We start from the raw sequence: 21,981 nt of genomic DNA on the forward strand, positions 1-21,981 counted from the left end.
TATATTTCATATGAAATAAAATAAACAACAACGTCTTGTGGTGATTTATAAAAATGTAGAAAACAAATACACGCACAAAAGCAAGAGCAGGCAAATGGAGCTAAACTATTGTAAGAGTTTAATTGGGGCACCTGGGTGGCTCAGTCGGTCGAGCAGCCAACTCTTGATTTCAGCTCAAGTATGATCTCAGGATTGTGAGATTGAGCCCTGCACTGGGCTCTGTGTTGAGTGAGGAGCCTGCTTAAGATTCTGTCTCTCTCCCTCTCCCTTTGCCCTTCCCCACCTCCACTCAGGCACACACACACTCTCTCTCTCTAAAAAAAAAAAAAAAAAAAAAAAAAAGACTCTTAAAAAAAAGATTTTCTTTATTTGAGAGAGAGCGAGAGAGAGCAGCAGACTCCCTGCTGAGCTTTGGAAGCTCGACGTGGGGCTCGATCCCAGGACCTTGGTATCATGACCTGAGCTGAAGGCAGATGCTTAACTGACTGAGCCACCCAGGCGCCCCCAAAAAGAGTCCTCATTGCTCATAAAGTAGAAAGAATAATAACTTAAAATGAATTGTAAAGTTAAGTATAATCTCTAGAATAATCACTAAAAGAATAATAGAAAAAAGTACAATAACAAATCCAACAGAGGGACCTCCTCCCCACTCGTGTGCTCTCTCTCGCTGTCTCTCTCTCAAATAAATAAATAGATCTTAAAAAAAAAATCCAACAAAGGAGATAACATGAAATAAAAATAATTAAAATAATAAAGGACAGGGAAAACAAAGAGAAATAAACAGCAAAATGGCAAACCTTAAAACAATCATTTCAGTAACTATATTAAATATAAATGATCTAAATATCCCAATTAAAATACAAATATCAACAAGATAAAAATAAATTATACCAAATTATATGCTATTCACAAGAGATACACTTTAGCATAAGGTGACAGATACACTAAAAGTAGAAAGATAGAAAAAGATACACCAAGGAAATGCTAATCAAAAATAAGCATCCTTTCTCTTTCTCCTCCTCCTACCTTTTTATTCTCCCCTTCCTTTTATCTTTTCTTTCCTGAACAATTAAATTTTAAAGCCATGAGGTGGAGGGAATAAGGTAGGCACCTATATGGGGTAAGGCAAAAGTACCCCAGAGTAAGGTAACAGGAGCCTCATTAGTGTAAGGAGGGTGCCCAAGTAAAAGAGTAGCCTAACACAGGGTATCATAGTCCAATCAGGGCAAGGAGAGAATCTGGAGGTGGCCTGGTATAAAATATCAGAGCCTGATGTGGATGAGAAAGGTTTCCATGGAAAGGCAGGTCCAGCTTGGCATGTGGATTGATCCCAAGCAGAATGAGGAAGGTGTCTCTAGAGTGGGGCACCCTGACATAGAGTGGAAGATCTGGACCAGAGTATAGAAAACATCTTCATAGAGAGGTAGCCTGGAGTGGGAAGTCAGATGCCCCATAGGAGAAGGGTAGCATCCAGGGACTGAGGGTGGCCCAGTTTGGGCAGGGTAAGGGAAGGCAATCTGACCTGAGATGCCAGAGCCAGGATAAGGAGGGTACCTACATAGAGTAACCTAACATCTTGAGTCGGATCCTGAATAGGATAAAGGCACCCAGGCAGAGAGGCCCACTATTGGAAATTAAAAGCCTAAACAGGATGAGGAAGACACCCATGTGAAAGGTAGTCCAACATGGGGAATAAAAGCCTCAAGTGGGTAAGAAAGGTGTCTACATGAATGGGATAAGCATTTTGATGGGGTGGGGGGTGGTAAGTCAGAGATCAAGCTGCAGGGAAGTTATGCATGTTGAGGGGTAGTCTAGCATGGAGTGTCAAAGCCCAAGCAGGGTGAGAGGTTCATCCACACAGAAAGGTAGCCTGAGTGGAGAGTCAGAATCCAAGTGGTGAGTCAGAATCCTGGCTGGGGAGAGGATGGCAAGAGAGATGGGACATTAGTTATACAATGAGAGATTGATCAAATAAATAAATACTTAGGCTTTTAATTTCTAATAGCGGGCCTCTCTGCCTGGGTAGAGAGGAATATATAGAGAAGAAATAAATGTAAAATGAGTGCATGTGTGTGTGTGTGTGTGTTTATGTGTGTGTCTACACAATGCCACCGAGAGGGCTGGGAACAACCCAATAGAAATGTGTATACCTAGTGCTGAAATCTTGGCTTCTAAATATCTCCTTCCACTAGAAGAAACCAGGCTCCTTGGAGAAACAGCCAATTCCAGAGGATGGAAAACTACAAGAGTCTGAAATGTCTTCTTATGCCAGAAAGCAAAGACAAGTTCAAAAGATAACAGGGGACTGCCACTGGCCATTAAATCAGTGACATTTTCAGAATGAAAACAAATTACAATAGTAACATTGAACACAATAAGAAAATATGATTTTTTAAGATGTAAAATATTTGCAAATCTCACATCCAACAAAAAACATGTATCCAGGATAAATAAAAACTTTAAATTCAATGGTTAAAAAAACAGTGCAACTAGAAAATGGCAAAACAACTTGAGGGGCACCTGGGTGGCATAGTCGGTTAAGTGTTTACCTTCGGCTCAGGTCATGATCCCAGGGTCCTGGGATTGAGTCCCACATCAGGCTCCCTGCTCAGTGGAGAGTCTGCTTTTCCCTCTCCCTCAGCCCCTCCCCCAGCTCATGCTTTCTCTCTCTCTCAAATAAATAAAAATCTTAAAAAAAAAATTGGCAAAACAACTTGAACACACACTTCATCAAAGAAAATACACAGATGGCAAATAAGCACATGAAAAAATGTTCATCATCATTAGCTATTTAGGGAAATGCAAATTAGAATGGCAATGAATCCCCCTATATACTTGTTAGAACGGCTAAAATAAAAAATGTTGAGAGTACCAAATGTTGAGAAGGATGTAGAGTAACTGGATCCCTCATACTTTGCTAGTAGAAATGTAAAATGATACAACCACTGTGAAAACTAGTTTGGAAGTTTCTTATAAAATATTCATATACATTCATATATAACACAACAATCACACTCCTGGGCATTTATCCTAGAGCAAAGATTCTCAACCTTGGCATTTCTGACATTTTGAACCAAATTCTTCTTTGTGTGGACTGTCCTGTGTATTCTAGGATATTCATCCGCAGTCCTGATGCCAATAGAAAATTCTTCCCTAGTTGTGACAATCAAAAGTGTCTTCTGATATTGCCAAATGTCACCTTGGGGCCAAAATCTCACCTGGTTGAGAATCACTGTCTTAGAGAAATAATTATGTTCATGTAAAAATAAGTACATGAATTTCACAGCAGCTATATTAGTAATAGTGAAAAATTGGTAACAACCAAAATGTCCTTCTACAGGATAAACTGTGATATATTCATACATTAGAATACTACTGAGCAATAAAAAGAAATAACTATTGATACATATAACAACTCAGATGAATCTCCAGGTCATTAGGCTGAGTAAAAAGAGTTAATCCCAAAGGTTACATGCTGTACAATTCCATTTATAGAACATTCTCAAAAAGATGAAATCATACAGTAAAGAAACAGATCACTGGTTTCCAGGGGTTAAAGAAGGCAGGGGGCAGGGAGAAGGAGTGTGACTATAAACGGACAGGTACAAGGAATTCCTTTGACAGAACACTTCTGTATCTTGGTTATGGTAGTAGTTACACCAATCTATGTGATTAAATTTCATAGAATTATACACATATACATTTTAAAAAAACCAACTGTATGCAAAAACTGGTGAAATCTGATGAAAGTCTGTAGTCTAGTTATCTGCATTGTATCAGTATCAATTTCCTGGTTTTGATAATGTACTAAAGTTACGTAAGATATTACCAATGGAGAAGCTGAGTGATGGGAACCTGGGACTCTCTGAACTATTTTTGTAATCTCTTGTGAGTCTATATATTTTTAAAGTAAAAAGTGAAGAAAAAAAATAATAGACCCATGAATGAAATAAGAAAGCATGATTCTTTTTTTTTTTTTTAAGATTATTTATTTATTTATTTATTTGAGAGAGAGAGAGAGAGAGAAACAGCATGAGAGGGGATAGGGTCCGAGGGAGAAGCAGGCTCCCCGCCGAGCCGAGAGCCCGATGTGGGACTCAATCCCAGGACTCCGGGATCATGACCTGAGCCGAAGGCAGTCGCTTAACCAACTGAGCCGCCCAGGCGCCCCAAGAAAGCATGATTCTGTATGGATATAATAAACTAAAAATTTGCAAAGGAATGAGATACTCACATAGTTTCAAAGTACCTCCCGCAAAATACGTAATTACAAAGGGAAAAAGAGTAATTTTCAGTGAAGGAACCTAGCAGCTATAACCTTAAGTAATTAATGTCATAATTGTCAGCAGGGGGACAAACAAAAATTGTGCAATATCTGATAACATATGATGAGAATTCAATGTCACTTCTGTGATATTCCTAATCCAAACCTAATCATGAGAAACATCAGAGAAACCCAAATTGAAAAACACTCTACAAAGTAAATAATCTGTTATCTTCAAAAGGTCAAGAAAGTCAAGGAAAGACTAAAGAACCAGACCAAAGAAAATTAGAGTCATGACAACTAAATGCAACATGTGATTTTGAACTGCCTCCTTTTATTATAAAAATCCTTACTGGAACAACCAGAAAGTCTGAATACTGAATACTGTCTGTAATGGAGCACTGATTTTCCTGATTTTCATGGCTTTACTGGGGTTATGTAGGATTATGTTCTTTTTATAGGAAATGATACAGTGATGTATCAGCATGTCATGGGGCAGCATGTCAACAACTTACTCCCAAATAGTTAAGGAAAATAAAGGAGATATTAACATAATATTCTCAAATGTTGATTAAACAATCAGAAAAAAATTCAGTAAAAATGAAGATTTCAACGTAACACTTGATCAACTGGACCAAACTGACATATACAGATATTACATTAAGGAACTGCAGAATGCATACTCCCTCAACTGCACATTGATCAAAATAAAAATATACTGTAATGTGAAGCAATTCTAAGAAATTTAAATATGTTGAAATGATTTAGAATATAATCTCAATGACCACAAAAGAATTAACTAGAAGTGAATAATAATTAGAAAGTTCCCATATAATTGGAAATTAAGAAACACATCTCTACATAGCCCATGGAACAACAACAAATTATAACACAAATGAGAAAATATTTAGAGCAAAGATGGTGATGAGAAAGTACATAAAAATCTGTGTATATCAGAAAAGGCTAAATATTAATGAAAATTAATGAATATGAAAAAAATTAAGTATTTATTCTCAGGAATGTAGAAAAAGACCATCAAATTAAAACCCAAAACAGAAGGAAAAAATAAACATATAAGCAGAAACCTTAAAAACAGAGAATATGGGACATCTGGGTGGCTCAGTCGTTAAGTGTCTGCCTTCAGCTTGGGTCATGATCCCAGGGTCCTGGGATCGAGCCCCGCGTTGGGCTCCCTGCTCCGCGGGAAGCCTGCTTCTCCCTCTCCCACTCCGCCTGCTTGTGTTCCCTCTCTCGTTATGTCTCTGTGAAATAAATAAATAAAATCTTTAAAAAAAAATAAACAGAAAACACACACTAGAGGATCAACAAAACCCAAACTGCTTAATACCTAGAAAAAGCAATCAAGTAAAAAAAGAGAAAACAAAAATTACCAATATCAGACATAAAAAAGCTAGTATCACTAGAGATTCAGAAATTGAAAGGATAAGAAGATATTATGAAAATAACTCATATCAACAAGTTCTGACAAGTTAGAATAGAAAAAAATTCATTGAAAAACACTTTCAAAGCTGACATGAGAAAAAAAAGAAAATCTGCATAGTCATATCCATTAAAGATTGAATCTGTACTAAAAACTCCAGGCCACAATGGCTTCACTGGTGAATTCTGTCAAATATCTAAGAAAGAAAGAATACCAATCTTACACAAACTCAGAGTATCCTAACATATTTCTGAGCTCATACCAAAATCAGACAAAGATATTACAAGAAAGGAAAATTATAGGTGAATATCCCCCATGAACATAGATGTAAAAATCCTAAATAAAATATTAGGCAAATTGTGTCTAGCGACAAAGGCTGATATTTCAAAAATGGTGCTGGAATATCTAAGAAAATGATTCTCAATTACATAAATTACAGAAGGAAAACTTTCCTCTTCCAATAGAGGAGGTTTGGTCCCCTCTGTACTAAGCCACCTGCAACTGACACAAAGTAGTCACAGGCAGTATATAGAAGAGAGGACTAAATTAAGCTCCTACTTTCTGTCCTGAGAGTCAGGAAAGGGGAGCTCAAGGAGAAACTGTAAAGAGAAAAGCAACTCCTTAACATATGTTTATAAACTCCTGGGCCTATCCCTGAGCCATTTGTGTGTGTGGATCTGAACCTAAACAGCATACCTACACTTTGAGCACAGAAGTATGAGACAGACTACTACCCAAATCTCAGACTGGCCACTGGTACACATACACAGGCAGGTCAGATCTGAACAGCAGTGCAAAAGCTCTGAAAACTGAACTCACATGGAACTATAACCCACAGACGGTGGGTTAGAATTTGTAATATGAATGTGAATGGGTTGATTGCCTGGTAAAATAAGGGTATAGAAAAAAAAGAAAAAAACAACAACAATGAAGAAATGTCAGCAGTGTGTTGACTAGATACTGTAATGTTAAATTCAAGAGAAAAGCATATATAAACACTGAACTCAAGCTGGAGAATTCTGAAACTATCTAATTTATATACTAAGGTAAATATATTATAGATAATGAGAGCCAGGTTTATCAAAAGGCTTGAATCAACCCAGTGTTCTAGATCAGCTGAAGGTATCAATATTGACTAATGGTTTAAAAAATACTTCCATATACAGATATACACAAACACATACACACACACTGACAGAGATGGGAATAAGTAGAGAAGTAGGCATATGCATGAATTAATATACATACATGTAATTCTTAGCTTGGTTAACTGCTAGAAGAAGTGACATCCTAGTAACAATGAGCTAACCTGGTGTTATACCTCCATTGGTCAAAGTATGGTACTGAAGTCCCTTATTATTATTGTTTTGTTTTCTATTTCTCCTTTCTGATATGTTTAGTAATTGCTTAATACACTTAAATGCTCCAATGTTGGGTGTGCATATATTTACAACTGTTATATCATATTGATGAACTGTCCCCTTTATTATTATATAATGGTCTTCCTTTTCTCTTGTTACTGCTTTTGGCTTAATGTCTATTTTGTCTGATATAAGTATAAATACAGCTACTCCTGCTCTCTTTTGGTTACCACCTGCATGGAGTATCTTTTTCCATTTCTTCACTTTAAACTTGTGTGTCTTTAAGCTAATGAGTCTCTTGTAGGCAGCATATAGTTGTGTGTTTTTATTCATCCAGTCACTCTATGTCTTTTAATTGGAGAATTCAATCCATTCATATTTAGAGTAATTATTGATAGTTAAGGACTGACTAATGCCATCTCATTTGTTTTCTGGCTGTTTTGTAGTTTCCTTGTTTCTTTCTTCCACTCTTGCTGCCTTCTTTTGTGAATTGTTGATTTCCATAAGATTATGTTCTGATTCCCTTCTATTTTTCATGAATCTACTATATGTTTTTGCCTTGGAGTTACCATGAGGCTTATATAAAACTTCTTATAGCTATAACAACCTATTTTGTATAGTAACAACTTTGATCACATACAAAAACACTACCATTTTACTCCCTGCACGTTTATGTTTTTAAATGCCCTAAATTCAACAATGGACAGATCTTCTAGGCAGAAAAATCAACATGGAAATGTTGGACTTGAACTTTAATTTAGACCAAATGGACTTTAACAGACATACAGAATATTCCATCCAACAGCTCCTGAACACACATTCTTATTAAGCACACACAGAACATTTTGCAGGACAGGTCATATGATAGGCCACAAAACAAGTCTTAGATTTAAGAGGACTGAAGTCATACCTAGTACCTTTCCCAACCAAATATGAAACTAGAAATCAATACCAGTAGGAAAGCAGGAAATTTTACAAATATGTGGAAATTAAACAACAGAGTCCTGAACAACCAATATGTTAAAGAAAAAAAAATCAAAAGAGAAAGCAAAAAAAAATCTTGAAACAAATGAAAATGGATACACAACATACAAAAATCAATGGGATGAAGCAAAAGCAGTTCAAAGAGGGAAATTTATGGTGATGAATGCCTATATTAAGAAAAAAGAAAGGTCTTGAGGTGCCTGGTTGGCTCAGTCAGTTAAGCGTCTGACTCAGGTCATGGTCATGATCTCAGGGTTGTGAGATGGAGCCCCATGTTGGGCTCCGTGCCGGGCATGGAGACTGCTTAAGATTCCCTCTCCCCCTTTCCCTCTGCCCCTCCCTCCTGCTCATGTACACACTCTCTCTCTCAAAAAGAAAGAAAAGAAGAGAAAAGAAAAGGAGAGAAGACATTACAGTTGATACCACAGAAATACATAGAATCATGAGACTATTATGAACAATTATATGCCAACAAATTGGAGAACCTAGGAAAAAAAAAGATAAATTCCTAGAAACATAAAACTTCCCAAGACTGAATCATGAAGAAATAGAAAACATGAACAGACCAATAATGAGTAAGGAGATTGAATAGTAATCAAAAACCTCCAAACAAAAAAAAAGTCCAGGACCAGAAGGTTTTACTGGTGAATTCTACCAAACATTTAAAGAAGAAATAACACCAATCTTCATGAAACTCATCCAAAAATTGAAGAGGAAGGAACACTTCCAAATTCATTTTACAAGGTGAGCATTACCCTGATCCAAAACCAGATAAGGACATTTCTAGAACTGCAAACCACTATCCCTGAATGCAGACACAAAAATCCCCAACAAAATATTAGCAAATCAAATTCAACAGTACATTTAAAGAATCCTACACTATGATCAGTTCAGATTTATCCCTGGGAGGCAAGGACAGTTCAACATATGCAAATCAACAAATGTGATATACTACATTAAAAAGTGAAAGATAAAAATCAAGAAAAAGCATTTGACAAAACACAACATTCATTCATGATAAAAACTATCAACAAATTGGGTACCTCAACATATGACAAACCCTCAGCTTATATCATCCTCAGTGGTGATTGGTTAAAAAGGTTTCCCTTTAATATCAAGAACAAGATAAAAGTGCCCAGTCTCACCATTCTTATTTAACATAGTACTGGAAGTGGTAGCCAGAGCAACCAGGAAAGAAAAAGGAATAAAAGGCATCCAAATCAGAGAAAAAGTAACACTGTCTTTGTTTACAAATGATATAATCTTATATATGGAAAATCTTAAATACTTCACCAATGATTAGTGTTTCTATACACTAGCCAGCACCAGGCTCCTTGGTCAGCAGAGAGTCTGCTTCTCCCTCTCCCTCTGCCTGCCGCTCTGCCTTCTTGTGCTCTCTCTCTATCTCTCTGTCAAGTAAATAAATAAAATCTTTAAAAAAATAAAAATAAAAATAAATAAAAAATAAAAACATACAGCTGTTATCAACAGAGTTTAAAGAACTAAGCCTAAATGACTTTAATCGGAAATATTTGCTTAAAAAAACAAGTCATTTAGTTTTAGAGTGTTTCTATACACTAATGACAAGATATTTGAAAAAAAAATTAGAAAACAATCCAAATTTACACTAGTATCAAAAACAATAAAATACCTAGGAACAAATTTAATCAAGGACATGAAAGATTTGTACCCTGACAACTACAAGACTTTGATGACAGAAATTGAGGAAGACACAAAAAAATGGAAAGATGTCCTATGTTCATGCACCAGAAGAATTAATATTGTTAAAAAGTCCACATTACCCAAAGCCACCTACAGAGTCAATGCAATCCCCATCAACACTCGCTGGCATTTTTCAGACAAAGAGAAAAAAAATTCTTAAATTTGTATGGAGCCATAAAAGACCCCAAACAGCCAAAGAAATTCTGAGTAAGAGCAAAACTGGAGGCATCACACTTCCAGATTTTAAACTACACTACAAAGTTACAGTAATCAGAGCAGCATGGTACTAGCATTAAAATAGAAACAGACAAATGAACCAAATAGAGAGCATAGAAATATTTCCCTGCACATACAGTCAACTAATATTTGACAAGGGATCCAAGAATAATCAATGAGGAAAAGATAGCCTCTTTAATAAATGGTCCTGTAAAAACTGAATAACCATGTGCAGAAAAACAAACTTGGACCCCTATCTTATACCATTTACAAAAGTTAACTTGAAATGGGTTGAGTTAAACATAAAACCTGAAAATTCCTAGAGACAAACATGGGAAAAACTCCTTGACATTGATCTTGGCAATGACTTTTTTTAATGTGACACCAAAGGCACAAGCAACAAAAATAAAACTCAATAGGTGGGACTGTATCAACCAAAAATCTTCTGTACATCAAAAGAGACAATCAACAAAATAAAAAGGCAACCTACAGAATGGGAGAAAATATTTGTAAACCATGGATCTGATACGGGATTAATATCCAAAAAGATAAAGAACTCTTAGAACTCAGTAACAAAGAACAAACAAGTTGACACCCCCAAAATGAATCCAATTAAACAATGGGCTGAAGACATGAACAGACATTTTTCCAAAGACCACCTATGGATGGCCAACAGACACATGAAAAGATGCTCAACATCACTGATTATCAGGGAAATGCAAGCCAAAACTACAATGAGAGATCACCTCACACCTGTCAGAAAGGCTAACATGAACAACACAAGAAACAGCAGATGTTGTTGAGGATGTGGAGAAAGGGGAACCCTCTTACACTGTTGGTGAGAATGCAAACTGGTGCAGCCACTGTGGAAAATCATATGAAAGTTCCCCAAAAAGTGAAAAATAGAACTTCCCTACCATCCAGGAATTGTATTACTGGGTATTTACCCCCCAAAATAAAAACACTAATTCAAAGGGATACATGCACCCTGATGTTTATAGCAGCATTATCTACAATAGCCAAATTAGGGAAACAGCCCAAGTGTCCATCAATTGATGAATGGATAAAGAACATGTGGTATACATACATACAATAGAATATTACTCAGCCATAAAAAGAATGAAATCTTGACATTTGCAACAACATGGATGGAACTAGAGAGTATTATACATAAGTTAGTCATAGAAAGACAAATACCAGTTGATCTCACTCATATGTGAAATTTAAGAAACAAAACAAATGAGCAAAGGGGGGAAAAAAGGCAAACCAAGAAACAGACTTTTAACTATAGAGAACTGATGGTTGCCAGGTGGGTGGAGGTAATGGGTTGGGTAGGTTAGGGAAATTGGGAAGTGCAATTGTTGTGATGAGCACCAGGTGTTGTACGGAGGTGCTGAATCACTATTTTGTATACCTGAAACTGATATCGCACTGTATGTTAATTAACTGGAATTCAAATAAAAACTTAAAAAATAAAACTGGGCAGAGGAATTGAACAGACATTTTTCCAAAGAAGACATACAAATGGCCAACGGGTACATGAAAAGGTGCTCAACATCACTAATCATCAAGGAAATGCAAACTTCTAGCTCACTAATCATCAGGGAAATGCAAACCTCTAGCTCCATGAAATCCATGAGATATATCACCTGACACCTGTTAGAATGGCCATTATCAAAAAGACAAGAGATAGGGGTGCCTGGGTGGCTCAGTCGGTTAAGTGCCTGCCTTTACCTCAGGTCCTGATCCTAGAGTCCTGGGATTAAGCCCCGCATAGGGCTCCCTGCTTCATGGGGAGTCTGCTTCTCCCTTTCCTTCCGCCCTTCCCCACAGCTTGTGCTCTCTCTCTCTCAAATAAATAAATAAAATCTTAAAAAAAAAAAAAGACAAGAAATAAATGTTGGTGAGGATACAGAATGAAGGTAACCCTTGTGCACTACTGGTTGATGGGAATGTAATTGATACAGCCACTATGGAAAACAGTATGGAGAGTCTTCAAAAACTTAAAAACAGAACTACCATATGAGCCAGCAATCTCACGTCTGGGTATATATTCAAAGGAAATGAAAACAGAATATTGAAGAGAGATCTACACTCCCATGTCATTATTCATAATAGCCAAGATATGGAAACGACCTAAGTGTCCATCAATATATGAAGGGATAAAGAAGTGATATTTATACATATCTATATCTATATAATATTATCCATTCATATATATACATATATATAATATAATATATAATATAATATTATCCATTCATATATATATATATATATACACATATATATATATAATATTATATTATTCAGCCATTAGAAAGAAGGAAATCCTGTCATTTGAAACAACATACATAGATGGACCTTAAGGGCATTATGCTAAATGAAAAAAGTCAGACAGAGAAAGACAAAAACTGTATGATATATATGTGGAATCTAAAACAGCCAAACTCATGGAAACAGAGAGTAGAAGGGTAGCTATCAGGGACTGGAGTGTGAGAGAAATGGGGAGATTGTGGTCAAAGGGTACGGACTTCCAACCAGAAGATGAAGATGTTCCGGGGATCTATGCACAGCATTGTAATGATAGCTAACAATAATACCATACACTTGAAAGTTGTTAAAAGAGAAGATCTTAAACGCTCTCACCACAAAAAGTAGAGGCAATTATGTGACAGGGCAGAGGTATTAGCTAATGCTATAGTGGTAATCATTTTGCAATATATGAGTCTATCAAATCAACACACTACAAACCTTAGTAAACTTACACAATGTTTTATGTCAATTATATCTCAAAAAAGCTAGAAAAAAATAAAAATAAATCCTTTTTTCAAGAAAGAAAAAAGAAAGGAAAGGTAAAAGAAGGAAGCGAGGGAGGGGGGAGGGAGGAAGGGAAACAGAAAACAAGGTTTCTTGGGAGAAATGGTTGATGGGGGCAGCAGAGCGGGCTAGTGCAGGGTACGGGAGCCAACATGAAAGTGTTCTCAATAGCTAAAACTGGAATAATTTGAGTAGTATTAGATTATAATCCAAAGAATGAAATAAATGCCCCCGAATCCATACTGATGTACATGAATAAAGGAATAAATAAATGGGGAAGGAACAACAGCTCCTGCTTACAGAAAAATTCCACTTAATAGGAATGAAAGAAATATAAAAACTCCATTAGAATACTAGAGTAATAATTGCTACAGGCAAGATCCAGTGATGGATGCTAAAATAAGTGATCAAAGTTTAAGCAGAAGCAGGATGTTTACATAGTCTACCAGTTTCTCCCTCAAATATCTAGTATTTACAAAGGAAAAACAGTAACTGTACTGTGGAGAATCTTGGTAGACACCACTGTAGTCAAGTGATCAAGGTTAACATGGCCAGTAATGCATATCAACTTAATGTGCTCCCTAATGAGATGCATTGAAAATGCATAACCTCAATATACTCCTGAGACATCAGGGAAAACTAAATAAAAACTTTCTCCAAAACAACTAATCATTTCTCTTCAAAGTGTCGATGTCATAAAAAACAAGGACAGCCACAGATTGGAGGAAATAAAGTAGACATGACAACTAAAACACAAGGTAGAATCGTGGTGGGATCTTCGGTTGGATCTGAAGCAAAAAAGGTTCAATTGTGGAAAAATCAGGTGAAATCCAAATCCAAATCAGTCTATATCTTAGTTATAATTTTATATGAAGGATAATTTCTTAGTTTTGGTAAATGTGTTATGGTAAGATGTTAACATAAAGGAATCTTTGGTAAAGGACATATTGGTAACCTCTAAGATATTCTCCAACGATCTCTGATTCCTGGTATTCACACCCTTGTGTGCCCCCTAATTCTTGAGGAAATAGTGATTCATTTCTACTGAAGAGAAAGTGGCAGAAGTGGTGAGATTCACTTAGAAAGTTAGGTTACAAAGACTATGACGTTTGTCTTGGGTATCCTTCCTTGTTCTCTCACATGCTCACTCTGGGGGGACATTTAGCTGTTACATTTGATCTATGCACAGCATTGTAATGACAGCTAACAATAATATCATACACTTGAAAGTTGTTAAAAGAGAAGATCTTAAACGTTCTCACCACAAAAAGTAAAGGCAATTATGTGACAGGGCACATCTGCCTTATGGAAGGAAGGGAAGATGTCTCTGGCCAATAGCCATGTGAACAAGCTTGGAAGCATATCCTCTCAATCAAGCCTTGATATGGGACTACAGCTGCAGGCAACACCTTGTTTGCAACCTTGTAAGAGACCCTGAGCTGAAAGCACCCAGCTAAGCCTCACTTAGGTTTCTGACTCACAGAAACCCGTATTAACATTGGGATAATATTGTTTTAAGCTGCTACACTTCAGAGTAGCATGTTACACAGCAATAAATAATTAATACAAGGACTATTGCTACTATTTTTGTAACACCTCTGTAAATTTAAAATAATCTCAACATAAAAAAGCTTTAAAATACTTAATATTTTGTTTTTTATTTTTTAAAGATTTTATTTATTTATTTGAGAGAGAGCACGAGAGGGCGGAGGGTCAGAGGGAGAAGCAGACTCCCTGCTGAGCGGAGAGCCCAGTGCAGGGCTTGATCCTGAGACTCCGGGATCATGACCCAAGCGAAGGCAGATGCTTAACCGACTGAGTCACCCAGGCACCCCTTGAATTACTATGGACTCTGGAGTCAAACAAACCTAGATTCAAATGCCACCTCTTAACACTTAATAATAGCCATGTGATGTTGGGCAAAACATCTAATTTCTCTAAGTATTAGGATTTTAAAATTCTGATGATTATACTAAGTATAAAATGGTATCTGCATCTACTATAACAGATGGCATTTAGTACATTCTAGACAAATGGCATTATTATTAGTTCATATTTATAGTCATCTATTATTTTCTTCTCATTCAAGGAATTCAACTCTAATTCTGTATTATAATACTGAAAGCAGAGACTGACCCTATTTTTTAGGCCCAATCCAATTCTCAACCACTAAGTTTTAGAGCTATAAGGGACCGTGCAGCTTTTCAAGCCTTTCCTCCCACCATCATCCACATAGGAGTACCAAAGATATTAAATGACTTGTCCAGGAGGATAGCTGACTGAGGAGCTGAAAGTAGGGCTCAAGATTCAGGGAGACACTACCATGCAGTGAACGAGCTCTTGCTTTAAACAGATTGCACGAGAATGCCCATTCTCTTGCTTACAAACAGCATTATGTGTGGGGGCACCTGGGTGGCTCGGTTGAGCATTTGACTCTTGGTTTCAGCTCAGGACGTGATCTCAGGGTTGTGAGATTGAGCCCCTGTCAGGCTCCACGCTCAGCAGGAAGCCTACTTGAGATTCTCTCTCCCTCTCCCTCTGCCCCCCATACCCTCAATAAAATAAATAAATAAATCTTAAAAAAAAACAAAAACAAAAACTAAAGAGCATTATGTGAGACGATGCTGTCTGCTGACAAAGTAGCAGTATCAGTGTCTCAGTTTCCCAGAGGGTAAATAAGGATATCACCACCTACCTCATAGGGTTATCATAAGCATTAAATGAGATAACATATATAAGTCCCTCACGGCCATAACTACCACATGTGGATGCTGAATAAACATTTTTTCCCTTCCTTCTTTCCAAGCCCAGGGCTCTTCACTACCATATGCTGCCTTCTGAACTACAAGGTGGAATGTGAAACACACACGGTAATTCTGTTTTAGCTGTATTTTAAAGGATTCAAAATGTAAAACTGAATTAATGATAGTCTTAAAATTAGGCTGAATAGTATAAAACTAATGCATATAGTCCTGACCTGGGTTTCCTTTCCTATAATACACTGTAAAATGGGGCATCACATTAGAGAGCACATTATATTGACATGCATTACCAGTGATGTTAGCCTTGATAACTTGGCTACAGTGATGCCTGTCAGGATTCTCTGCTGGAAAGTTACCTTTTTTTCATTGTAAATACTAAATATTTGAGGAGAATCATGAAATGGAAACTAAGAGAGAAAGGAGAGAGAGAGAACATGAGCAAACAAGCAAGAGAGCGAGCACGTGCACACAACCCAAATCCTGGTCTTCAGTGTATTTCCAACACAATAAACAATTAGTAAATTGTACCACGGGATGATCAAAGACTCTTCCCAAAGTAATTCGATGTTCTGATATACTCGGTGCCAAGTCTTGTCAAAAGCCCTCTGAAATTATAAATACATTACTTTCAGATGTTCTTACTTAGGCATTTATGCCTTGAAAGACTTCTAGAATACTAGTCAGATACAACCTCCCATAAGAGAAATCGTACTGCCTTTCCCCCAAGACCTTACATTTGCTTAAGTATTTAAAACCTTTTATCACAAATTCCATCAGCCTGCTTGTCATCACATTGAGACTCACCGATCTGCAGATACCGGAGTCCCTTCTGGACTGGAATATCCTTCCAAATCTGAAATGTTCACTTGTGTTTGCCTTGAGGTTACTATCTGGCTATTCTGAAAAAGTATGTTTTTCAAGTCCTGAGAAATAGTATTACTATCTGGAAGAGGAGACTGTACAACTTGGAAGTCCGGTGAAGATTTAGGTCCTAGAAAACCTAAAGATTCTTGATTCTGTGCTACAGGTTTACCGGTCAATAATTTGGAGGTTGGTTCCAATGATCTTGAAGATATAGTTTGTAGGTCAGAGTTAAACTCACTATTCATCCTTGTTTTAGAAGCAGGATCCAATGAGTGAAATCTTTTATCTAAGGTTCCACTATCCAACTTGGAAGGAGTCTTGGGATAAAGAGTTATACGAACACAGGAAAGTGCTTTTCTATTTGAGGGTGGAGTAGATGCAGATGTTACTAATGTACACTGATTTGGGGCTGAGTGGGAGACCACGTTATCGAACTTGGCTTCAACATTTATCATATTGGAAACGTATGATTTAAACTTATGTTGGTTATTCTTTTCTACTACATAATCCTGACCTGGAGGAAGAGGGGAATGGTATTTTCCCATGTGATCTACATCTGGGGCTTTGCTTTGTTCAAAGAGCTGACGTTGTTCAAGAAAAATGGAAGAAGGAAGGTCTGAAGCTATATAATCCTGACCTTGAGGAAAGGGAGAGTGGTTTTCTCTCATCTGATGATCTAAATGTGGGGCTTGGCTTTGTTCAAAGAGTTCTCGTTTTTCAAGAAAAATGCGACAAGGAAGGTTTGGAGCTACGTAATCCTGATGTTGAGGAGGGGGAGAATGGTATTTTCTCACATGGTGATCTGCATGTGAGGCTTTGCTTGGTTCAAAGAGCTCTCGTTGTTCAAGAATAATGTGCGAAGCAAGATCTGGAGTTACAGTTACATTCTTCTCTTTTACTCCTAGTGTGGAACTTGGTCTGCTCATGCTAATGAAGGTATGGTTATCAGAAAAATGAACTTCCTTGACATTGCTACACTTTGCACTGGTACTGGGCTCAGAATCACTGCCTTTAAAATCTGATCTTTCTAAGAGTTTTTCTTCTTGCTGAGAATGTTCAACAGATAATTTTTGGCTTTGCCTACTACTTTCTGCTAAAATAGTCACAGCTTTATCTGGTGAATGACTAACAATTTTAAATGATGAAGGGGAAGAGGTTCTCTGTTCTAGATCTCTGGGAGGATTTTGCTCTTCAGTGAAATGAGAATTAAATACCCCCACAGATGCTCCAGTACACTGGCTACCTTCAGTAACACCAACCTTAAGAACAGAGGAATCTGAAAAGCATTTAGAATGTCGGTGAGATGAAAAAGTGATGGAAGTAGTAAACTTTTTCATGGGTTCTGGGGGCAGCATTTGTGATGAAGAATGACAATCCATTTCTTCAGGTGGCACACAAGCAGGTTCTACTAATTCTGACAGCCAAGGGTCTATCTTTTCATGGAATGGCATTCGAAGACCCTGGCTAATTCTGAAGTCATCAGTTGTAAAGTTTTGAAATGGGGAATGACTTCGTAACTGTAAGGAATTCCAAACTTTGAAATGGGAGTTACTCTGGTCTAGTGATTTGGAAAGGTCGATGTGTCTGGTTCTCCATGATGATGGACTCCGTTGTCCTCTGATCATTTCTGAGGGGTCAGCAGATCTGAAAACACAAGGGTGACTATCCAATTGTGGTTGTTCAGCAGTTAGGGTCCTGAAACATCCTTTTTCATGGCTCTCAATAATAATGTGACTACATACAGCTTCTGGCTTGTATCCTATTCCCCGTGGACTCCGTAAACCCTAGAAGACACAAACAAGTTCTTACTGTAGTCCAAATAATTATATAAAAACCAGTTTTATAATCCAGGCTAAGAATTGACCACAAAGGTCCTGTTGATCTTTTACAATAAAACAGATAAGAACATAACAAAAAGGACAGTTAATTATAGGATAAAATGGCTCATGATAACTAAGACCACACAGTTAATTTCTTCTAAAAATGTTTCACTAAACTAACAAAAGTAAAGACTACTTTGGTCCGCCAGTATTCTCACCTTTTTTCTTTTAGTAACAGAGGTCCCTTACCCTAACCTTTGCTGGTCACATGGCCACAAAGCTGGAGACCTTTCCAGGTTCCTTTGTACCTAGGTGTGACCATATGACTAGGTTTAGGCCAATGGGTTATGAGCAAAAGCAGTAAGTATAAGTTCTGCTTCCTGTCCTTAGAAAATCAAATTCTTGGCCTCCATGTTCCCCTACTACCACCATCACTACCATCACCATTATCTTGCGAGCTGAAAATGGTAATATCTAGAACAATCTCAGAAGCCATGTGTAAAAATGGCTTAGCTGCCAAGCCTGCTTTGGTCTTTGGATAACTTCAAGGAACAGAGCTCCCTTTCCTGCCTTAGACTACAATAAAAAAGAAAAATAAAATTCTACCATATTTGAGCCATTGTATTTTGGGGTCTCTTTGTTATACAAGCTTGGCCTATACCCTAATATTTTACCAATAATTGTGATGAAGAATGACAGAAAGGAATATTCCAAAGAATAGGAAAAAGAATGAGTACTTCCTTCCTGGGGTAATGGATCAGAACCTAAAGCTACCATAAATATAAAACTTCTTTGAGATTTCTGTTTCACCTATTTGATGATAACAGCCACATTCGATTTCAAATAAAAATACCTAAAATTATGCTATCACTTCTGATGTAATAGAGTAGTTGTACTTTCTCCTATTTGTCTGATAAGTATAACTAAAAGTCCTAGACATTATATATAAAACAAACATAAGAATTATCTGGAAGATCTAGAGAAGGCAGGCTGGCTAGGGATTTTGGGACCTGAGGAATGATATGGTAGTGAAATCCCTGGGTTTTCATTTTACCTCATATATTCCAGATTTGGGAGCTAAAGAAGCCAGCAACACAGGAAAAAAGGGCATAGACAAAGGCTCTAATAAAAACCCACTCTCATTAGCTAAAAAAAAAAACAAAACAGAACAGTAAAAGTGAAGTCTAGCAAGACAGAAAACTTTTAGACCGTAACTGCTCTATTCCAGCCAAACACCACAGGAAAAAAAAAACTGCTTTTCTCATATCAGCAAAGGCTAAATGAGGAGCCTAAACCTCTACCCTTGCTAAATGATTACAAGACACCCCAACATCCAAGCCACGGTATTAGAGATGGCCAAGCAGGGGCCTAGGACTTATTTTTGCCCTTGATGGCTGGTAAGGAGCTACCCCTTGCTGTGGTATCAGTGGAGACCACATAGGGAAAGTGGACTTTTCTCATTCAGCAGCAGTGACGGGTCCCCCGTCTCTCCCAGCTATAGGCCAGAAGAAAATTTTGTAAACCTCATATCCAATAAAAGACTTGTATCTAACATACATAAAGATGTCCCAAACCTTAACAGCTTAAAAAAGGCTATCAGGTCCTGGAAGCCAAGGAGAATTCCCCTACATTTGTGCCAGTAGGGGAGACTAGCTGCTAGACTAGCTGCTGGGTCCAGTATGTCGGTGGTTAGAGTGTTGATCTTAGAAAGCCAGCTCTAACCCATAGTAGAGACATCTAGCTAATACGTCTTATTTAGTATCAATCGCTGAGAAATCTCAGCCACAGGGACCCAATATACCTTTACCCAGCTGCCTATGAGCTATCTTAACAGCCCAGCCATGACATACAGTCTTGGCCAGCCAGACGTGGATGCCCTTACAGTGTCCTCTTGCACTGTCTGGCACTATAATGATGACATTCTCCAGATTCTGGAGTATGTAATAGGTGGATGAATCTGTATGGAATCTGGATGAATCCTCCAGATTCCTTGGAGGATATGGTGCACAAGGCCTTAACACAGCTGATAACCCACCTACAACATAGAGATTGGGCTACCGCACCACATAAAATTCAAGGTCCAGCTACAACTGTTAAATTTCTTGGCATTAATTGCCCCTCTGAAGGCCAAGAATTCCACTCCTAGCCCAACATGTCTTAGCTCTCTTCACATTTTGGAGGCACACATACCACACCTATCCACCATACTTAGCACCATTTATGCAGTTACACACAAATCCTCTACATTTTAACAAGGAGAAGCCCTACCACAAGCTTTACAGTTGACACAAAAGTCAACTCATCAAGCCCTACCCATGGTTCCCTCTGGCTCTTCCTTCCAGGTTGAGGCACTCGCCACCATGTACTATGCAGCCTGGAGTCTATGGACTAAACACCTTTCCTGGTTGCCTCTTGGCTTCTAGACCAGATGGCTGCCATTCATAGCCACCTGCTACACCCCTTAAAACATCAAATTCTGGCTGTTTATTGAGTTTTGTTACAGAGACAACTGGACAGGAACAGACCCTGTTCTCCTGTGTACCCACATTCCTATTACATCATGCATAAGGGATGCCACCCAATAATGACTTAGCACAGCCACAAATGCCTCTTTGCTAAAATGGAAATGGTAGCTTCTAGACTGGGCTAAACCTGACATGGCAGATCTTTCCACATTACTGGAGGATGTGGCTTCCTGGATCCTCAGCCCACTGCCAATGGACCTTGAGGAACTGCTGACAGTGCTCCCACTGCTTAAGCCTCTGGTGACCTGGGGTAGTCCCTGGGAAGAGCTGATAGAACAAGAAAGGGATTCTGTATTCTTCATGGATGCAGTGGAGCCTGTTGGGAGAGTGGCAATATATCAGCCTGTCAGAGGTGCCATGCTTATCAAAGATGGTTAAGTGAAGGTTGGCTAGGTTGAACTTGTGGTGGTACAAATGGCTGTACGGAGTGCAGTTGCCCAGACAAGCCTCTTGCTCATATTTTCACTGACTAATGGACAGTTGCTACCAGGCCAGCAGTTTGGTCAGACCAATCACAATAGGATGATTTTCACATTCAAGGCTATCCCATTTGGGATGCCCCAAATTTGGAGAGGCAATGCCCTGGCACCAGTCACAAATAAGGTTACCCATGTTTTAGCACATACAAATGCTACCATACCAGAGTCTAACTCCAAGGCAGATACCCTTGACCAAATTCAGGTCACCACAGGTTTGGGGCTCTCAACCACTGACTCTTTACCAACAACTGTCAGCTCCACCCACTACCACAAAACCAGTTTCCCCATTGTCAACCATTCCAGCCTTTCTTAGTCACTACTTCCATACTCCTTATTCCTTGTCTGAATGGTACCATATCTCTTTGGGTCATGAGGGAACTGCAGCCACAATGGTTTGGGCCCACCGCCCCTGCAAAACACACTGTTTTTAACTGCAAATTATGCTCTCAAACCAAACACTGGAAACTGCCCTGCCATACTTAATTTCTGCAAGGAGATAGCCCCGTAAGCTTCTGGCAGGTTGAATTCACTGGGCCACATCCTCTGTCAGCAGGCACTACCCACTTCACTATTATATGTGTAGATACTTTTACCAGCCTGCTGTCTGCTACACCCATCAGGAACAGCTCTGTGGAACAAGTAAGCTCCTTCTTTTCTAAGTATATCCTGCCCCCATTCAGCCCTCTAGGCACCAGTGATTCAGATCAAGGATCTCATTTCACT

The 21,981-nt window shown here is 38.1% G+C and overlaps 1 protein-coding gene across 3 annotated transcripts in view; it reads right to left on the reverse strand.

Moving 5' to 3' along the window:
* The window catches only part of ALMS1 (ALMS1 centrosome and basal body associated protein), a 192,731-nt gene that overhangs the window by 83,677 nt on the left and 87,073 nt on the right, over positions 1-21,981 (reverse strand). For 2 of the 3 annotated variants that reach the window (XM_078056402.1, XM_078056403.1), the window contains exon 10: positions 16,375-18,218. In XM_078056402.1, the coding sequence (XP_077912528.1) occupies positions 16,375-18,218 (1,844 nt within the window). Of the gene's footprint in view, positions 1-5,349; positions 5,527-16,374; positions 18,219-21,981 lie in introns of all 3 variants that reach the window. The other variant, XR_013441735.1, reaches the window with a different exon arrangement.

The sequence above is a fragment of the Halichoerus grypus genome, chromosome 10, assembly GCF_964656455.1.
Source record: "Halichoerus grypus chromosome 10, mHalGry1.hap1.1, whole genome shotgun sequence".
NCBI classification, from domain to species: Eukaryota; Metazoa; Chordata; class Mammalia; order Carnivora; family Phocidae; genus Halichoerus; species Halichoerus grypus.